This window comes from Octopus bimaculoides, chromosome 7 (genome assembly GCF_001194135.2).
Source record: "Octopus bimaculoides isolate UCB-OBI-ISO-001 chromosome 7, ASM119413v2, whole genome shotgun sequence".
In the NCBI taxonomy this organism is placed as follows: Eukaryota; Metazoa; Mollusca; class Cephalopoda; order Octopoda; family Octopodidae; genus Octopus; species Octopus bimaculoides.
This window is the reverse complement of record NC_068987.1, coordinates 96,823,229-96,830,728: the sequence shown is the minus strand read 5'-3', so window position 1 is coordinate 96,830,728 and position 7,500 is coordinate 96,823,229. Positions and strand designations below refer to the sequence as shown.

The window sequence follows — 7,500 nt, the reverse complement described above, 5'->3', positions numbered from 1 at the left end:
AGATAGATAGATAGATAGATAGATAGATAGATAGATAGATAGATAGATAGATAGATAGATAGATGTTCATGATATAACATGTTCTATAATGAATCCTGACGTTAGGCCAAGCGATATTCGTACAGGAAATAAAATATGTTGTATGTGTAGAAAGAAAGAAAGAAAGAAAGGAAATGAATGAGAAAATGTACACAGGGTATTAAGAATGAATAATAGAAGAATGCCAGGCTAAGAAAAACATGAGAGCGAAAAATTGTGAAGATAGAAAGGATATGTGTGTGTATGTGCGTGTGTATGTGTGTGTGTGTGCGTGTGTATGTGTGTGTGTGTGAGTGTGTGTGTCATAAATTAACACCCACTTACATGTTCTCTGAACACACACACACACATACACATACACGCGCACACACACACACACACACACACACGCGCGCATGTATATCACATAAGTATGTATAAAATTTATTCTTGGGTGAGACACCAATTGACCAATCAGTTAAAAGGCCTTCATGTTATTGCATCAGCCTGCATACATAACGCCGATATAAACACGCGAAAACAAATAGTGCCAAATGTATTACTCTATTTTACATTTTAAAAACTTGTTGTTTTGTTGTTATTTTGTAATTATCACAATTAATTAGTTTATTTTTGAGAAATTTTGGTGTCTTTTGTAGAAATTTTCAATATTACGAAAATTTGGATCTAGCTATATAAGTAAGACGTCGCACTACTTTCACCACTTAACTGCCTACATTGTCATTAACAAGTTTGCTCCAAAGATGTCTTACTAATTTCTTCTGTAGCAACTTTCTAGTTGCGAAGTTTAGCTTTGCACAATGGCGTAAGTACTGTTTTATTATTTTTTTCACACTCATATGTTGTATTATGAACAAATGGCGATAATGATACATTAAAATGAAATATTTTGCTTCGTTGATCATCCTGTTCACTTAAACAAAGTATATCGTTACTACCACCCATCGCGCTCTTGTAATTGTTAAGACATTACGTGGCAGAATCAGTAGAACAAAGGACGAAATGCCTCGCGATATTTTTTAATGCATTTTGATTTCAAACTCTACTGTGATCACATTTGCCTCGCAACCAAGCTGGAGTCAACGGACTAAATCTGTTTTGTTCTTGTACTTAAAGATGTCGATTGCTATTGATTCCCGCCACCCCCGCCTTTTAGTTGTTCACAATAATCAATGTCCGATTAAATTTATGAACATCAGAGTAGATTTCATGGACGAGAACTTACAAATACGATGACCCATATAAATCGCCTTTTTATATATAATAAAAAATTATGAAGAATTATCGATTTGTCTACTTTGACATTTTCATTTGTCGTCCGTCCACCTCGAAATCGCTTTCGAGTGCAGTTAAAATGTGTTAATAAGAGATGGTCCTTATGATTCTGAACCCAAACAAATTTGCCCCGCCAAAAAAAAATGCTTTGTTTATTTTATTTTCCTTCCTTAAAATGGTTGTATATTTTACAGGTTCGAAAATCTATGTAAAAAAAAAAAACTGAACTTTTAATTTCATTCCGATGTTCCTGCTTACATTTCCGTGTTTCTTCGACTATTTTTTTTTTATTAATATAAACCTCGAGAAATTCTCTATAGTATTTTCATTAAATTTCTTCACATCTCTCTGTCTTGTATAGTGTGTATGTGAAATGTACAGGTTAATGTCCTGTGATACAGGCTTTCAGTAATACAGACGAACTGATTTGGGTTGAACTGTTAGTTGCCTTGCACACGTGTCGTTCCTGCAAAGTTAATGACTTCACTTTGTCAGCCAAACACATGATTTCTTTTTCTTTTTTCTTTTTTGTGGTTGGGGGTTCAATAAATTAATCTAGTCGTCGATAAAATCAAAGAATGATTGTCAATATTCGTTTTAATGTTCAGCTAGTGCTTGTCTGTATGATTTTTGAGGATGTTAGGCATTTAAAGGTTTTTATATTCGGTTTGTGTGTATGGGATTGGCTTTTCTGAGTTGTAATACGTTTTAATCTCCTGTTTATAAAAATCCAAGAAGAATAGACGTAAATAATGGCCTGAAAATATGGATTTTAATATAAAGTTCCTAGGATCTGAGAGAGCCTCTTGAGGGTCATTCGACTTGCTTGAAATAACCAGATCTCACTCAGCCGTTTTAAAAAAGGGACATACTGGGTGGCGTGGTTTTGATCTATGCTCTGTTCGATTAAGGTTGACCTACAAAAGTCTTTACGTGATCATTTGATCTGCTAGAAATAATAGCCAACGCTATTATTTCTATCATACTTGAAAATCGGAATGGCAATTTGCTTGAACCCTTTAAAAAGATAGTTTCGAATGGACTGCTTTTAGTTTTCGCATTTACTGAGCGGAATTAACTTGTCTTTGGTTTTTATTATACATGATGTGCTTATATAATGAATGCTGAATTAAAATCATTTTAAAACAATGTGTAATTACTATAAAAGGGAAACAAAGCGGAATGCGAAGCCCGTATAGTGGTGTGTCAATATGTATGTGCGCACCGCCACATTTTTTTTTTATTCTGATTTAATCGTAATCTACCGCATCTTAAAATTATTGTAGACAATTTCATTTAAAAAATAGCAATTTTTTTCTAAAAGTTTAGAAAGTCGAGGGACACACTTATATGGGTATGGCTACGTCACACGCGGTAGGACAGGTTCCATGACCTTTACGAAAGAAGCTCAGTTCATTGATTATATACTCGAAGCGGAGAGGCCTGGTACATAGTGCTTGCAATTAGAGTATATTCCGCCGAAGCTATTCCAAGTTGTAGTGTTAAACCGGACGACGGACTAAATCTAATACTTACGAGCAATTTAAGATTTCTTCTGGGTACGATCAAACCTGGAACAGCAATTGGGAAGCGTACTAATTAAACGATACAGCCATGCCTGTATCTATTTTTGCAGTCAATTTCATTAGATACTGTTATTCAGTTACAATCAACTAACACAACTGATCTACGAAGTTGCTCGACCTACGAGTCGCTTTCAACCCTCATCACCTTATCTTAAAAACGGAATGATATGTTGGATGTCGTTTCTAAAAATTTAGTTTGGATGACAACACTAAGCATATGTCTACTTAAGGAGAGAAGTAATCTGGAACCAAACTAAAGTAAAAATTCACAGAAGATAAAGTACAATAAACGAAATGAACCAATCTTAATTCCTATCTTCGCATGAATGATAAATGTTATGATCGCCTCCCTCTCTCACTACACTCGAGAATATATTTAGACACGTGTAATTGTATAATATCTAGCGTGTGATTTAGGCCAACTAGCTCAAGTAATGTTGGATATCATCAATTAATAATATCAAAAAGGCTGTTTGGTTCTGAAAATAATGGGCTCTCTGGCTTGAATGGAATGTTTTGTTCGTCATTCAATATGGAGGTGGGAGGGAGTAGTACGCGTGTCTGTGTGCTCGTCTGTTGATTTATATTTAACTTTACTGACAAGATAGTGTGTGTGTTTCGCCAATGATAAGGTAGCCTACGCTGTGAAATAATGTTGAAAGGCTCGCTTTGCGACCACGTAGTTCCGGGTTCAGTCCCTCTGCGCGCTACCTTGGGCAAGTGTCTTCTGCTACAGCCCCGGACTGAGTGAATTTGGTAGACGGAAACTATGAAAAGTTCGTCGTGAATAGTTAGATGCATCTGCTTACTTACTCCTACCGCTTGAAAACCGGTGTTGGTTTGTTTACGTTCCCCTTAACCTGCCGGTTCGGCAAAAAATCGATAGAATAATTACTGGGGTCGATTTATTGGATTTAAAAAGAAAATCTTCGAAGTGCTCCACGTCAGATAATTTCGAAGCCGTGATGCTGATGTTTCTCTCAATAGTGTCGTCGATATAAGCAATGTATGATGACGCTTGCAACATGTCGATATGTCTTTTAACGAAGACACTACGTTAGCAAATAACACTTTTGACAAAAAACAAAAGTCCAACAAAGGAACCTTGACGTGGCTCCCCTTTGTTCATAAGCGTAAGGTGTCACCATATTTGTATTTAGTTTTCAGAACTCTTAAGAGTAGTTTCCCTTTGGCTATATTATTAATTACATTGCATCTGCTTCCAATCGAGAACAATTGTTCTGTTGCTGCGAACAACTCTTTGAAGATTTGCCGATTCTTTGTAGAAATTCTTCTTCGCTCCCCATCTGATATTGTTGTTTCCTTAATAGTGATTCGAACATGTTTCCCAACTGCCATTTTAGCTGGTTTAGTAAAATATTTCTCGTCTGGCATCAATGGAGGTGAGTGCATTCATTAAACTTGTGTAATTGTATTGGCTTTTAATTATTACTGTGCTGCTGGAAAATGTTTACAGTAACGTGTGTGGGGAATATTGAGACCAAGTTTTCAGGATTGGATTGCAAGAGAAAGATTTTCTTTTTAATGTTGTCATTGCATTGTTTTTTTATCATAGTTTATTCAAACTGACTTTTTCTTTATTGCAGGTCTCTTCAATATGTTTGCGTTTTGGCATTTGCCACCGAAATATCTCATATAGATGATAACCGAAAGAAACATGGATATGGAACTGAGCGATTCCGGACTCGACTGGTTGGGCGAGGGAAAACTGGGTACGAGTTTGATGAAAGGTGACCTAATGGACATCGGTACTTTTGTTGATTCTTTGTCAGATTCAAAATCCTTTCTTGACGAAAGGGTGAATGACTTAGGTAAGTTCTTTAGACCAACTGCTTAGCTGTTGTAACAAACAATGCAAGAAATTCAGGCTTTGACAGGGCTTTTTTTTATGCATTACATGAAAGCATATTTAAGATAGTAACACATCAGACTCTATAGATTCTTTGGCTTAAAAGATGTTAATTATAGTTGTGAATTTTTTGTCTTCTGTTAATGTAATAAAATTAACAGCTCATATAAAATAATTTGAGATAGGATAATTGCACATAACTTGAATGCTATTGGATTTGACATGATTGTGTAAAAGATAAAGCATTGATCATTCGGGGAAGAGTTTTCAGTTTAGCTAGATTTTCAGCAAGGCTTACTTGCTAACATTAGTTGAGTTAAAAAGAATTTATAGAAAAGCACTGAAGCGATTAAAATACAGTTAAGTATCTGCTAACATAGTATATTCTTTACCTAGTTTCTTAAACAGTGGAGGCGCAATGGCCCAGTGGTTAGGGCAGCGGACTCGTGGTTTTGATTCCCAGACTGGGCGTTGTGAGTGTTTATTGAGCGAAAACACCTAAAGCTCCACGAAGCTCCAGCAGGGGATAGTGGCGAACCCTGCTGTACTCTTCCACCACAACTTTCTCTCACTCTTACTTCCTGTTTCTGTTGTGCCTGTAATTCAAAGTGTCAGCCTTGTCACGCTGAATATCCCCGAGAATTACGTTGAGGGTACATGTGTGTGTGGAGTGCAGAGCCACTTGCACGTTAATTTCACGAGCAGGCTGTTCCATTGATCGGATCAACTGGAACCCTGAACGTCGTAGGCGATGGAGTGCCAACAAGTTTCTTAAACAAGATCGAGTTGTATTCATAGAAGCATTGCTATATATATATATATAGATACTTGTCTAATTGTCAGTCTCTTAATTAGTATTAGGTTCTTATTTTTATATAAAATTGCTCTTTTATTCACTGTAACATTACATGCACTGACACTCTTTTCTTTCTTTCTTTACAGATATATTTCTTTACGATAAAGAAGCTTTACCGTCTGATTTTACTGCCTCTGTCAGCAATGTCAGTAGCAGAAATATGTATTCTCTGGGTGATTCTATCCTTGACTACTCACCTCTTCAACTGAGCCAGGATGTGGAAACATTTGCATCCTTTGATCACCAAAGCTATGAAGAACTTATGTCTTCACCATTATCATGCCATGATTTAGAAAGCGTACTTAATCCTGGTGTGACAACAAATGACCTTCAGGCCAAGCCAGTGCAGCCCTGCACAGATTTGCCGCAGCAAGTCAGTGTAGATGGGCTGTTGGCAAGCAACATGGGATTAATGAAATGTGAAAGTGACAGTTCAGATGCCTTTTCATCTTCACTTGGCGATTCAGGAATTGCAAATGCCCTTTCACCTTCACCTAGCGATTCAGGAACTGACTCTTATCTTGATAGTTCTCCTTCAAGCACCACTGGCTCTCCCTTTTCACTAGAAATACTTCCCTCTCCCTTCCCACAACCAGAGATACTCTCAGACTCTCCACAGCCAGAAAAGTTTCATGGAAAAGTTAAGGGATCTAAGTCGTGTCATACAAAGAATAACAACCGCCACAGTCCATATAATTCAGACAGCAAAAGTACCGAGTTACCATCATCACCGTCATCATCACCGTTGCCGTACGATAGCACTGCAGGGGTAGAACAGCAACAACTAAGCAAGAAAGAGAGGAAGAGGCTCCAGAACAAAAATGCTGCCATTCGGTATCGGCAAAAGATGAAAGCTGAGGCCAAGATAAGACTTGGTGAAGAGGAGGAACTGTTAAGAGAGAATGCAAGATTGAAAGAAAAGGTTGAAGACTTGGAAAGAGAGATCAGGTATGTGGCTAACTTGATGGAAGAGGTGAAGAAAGCAAGGTCGAAGTCATCTCGGCACTGTTAGAGCTTGTTACCATCACAGCCACTGCACCCTGCGCTGTGCTAGAAACTACTATGATCACATTAGTTTGGTGTTTTTGATTTTTTTTATTATTATTATTATTATTTATGTGAAGTTTTGCTTTGTTAAAATAAATTAGTAGTCATTATGAACATTACATATATACTAGTGGACCATTTTAGTTTGTTTTCATCTTTTTTTTTTGGTAATGGTTCAACTAATTCACACCAATACTAATGTGCATTGTAAGAACTGAACATTATACCCATTACTTAATGAATTTTTAATTTAAAATTGGTGAATTAAATTTTTTTTTCTCTCTCTCATCACTCCTTAATATTCTATATTATTCATTTGTGTACTATGATATCATAAATAGAAATAAAAGGCATTTATGTTAACAGATTGGCTGTCTTGGCTTTTTGATAGCTGTTGGAAATCTTTGTGTATTTGATGTTGGAAATAAGACTTCAAAGGATAAATTGTTATCTGCTTTCTATATGTTGTGTCATAATATCCATAAGTGTTGAGGTGATAAAAGATCAGGTGCTTGGATGGCTAAATGTCCTTGCAGCATTCAATTATTTTGTGGTCTTCAGTGCAAGGGCCTACTTCATCTTTCATTCATTAGAAGCCAATTGTGTGTGTGTATATCTGTCTCCTTGCCTTGACATTGCATGATTATTGTAAACAAGTGTCACAGTCGTATAAATTTTTCGCTTCTAATCTTCCATGAAGAAGTCTAGCCATGGGGAATTAATACCTTACTCGGAAATGGGTGAGGGTTGGTTACTGGAAGGGAATATGGCTGTGAAAATCCATCTGACAAGTTTGATCTGACCCATGCAAGTGTAGAAAAGTGGGC

At 36.7% G+C, this 7,500-nt stretch overlaps 1 protein-coding gene across 1 annotated transcript; it reads left to right on the top strand.

Moving 5' to 3' along the window:
• The first annotated feature begins 704 nt into the window (after positions 1-704).
• On the top strand, positions 705-7,040 carry LOC106880212 (cyclic AMP-dependent transcription factor ATF-4). The gene is made up of 3 exons (XM_014930068.2): positions 705-844; positions 4,508-4,732; positions 5,713-7,040. The coding sequence occupies exons 2-3, from the start codon at positions 4,561-4,563 to the stop codon at positions 6,636-6,638; spliced, it is 1,098 nt and encodes a 365-aa protein (XP_014785554.1). The 5' UTR covers positions 705-844; positions 4,508-4,560; the 3' UTR covers positions 6,639-7,040.
• The last annotated feature ends 460 nt before the right edge of the window (positions 7,041-7,500 follow it).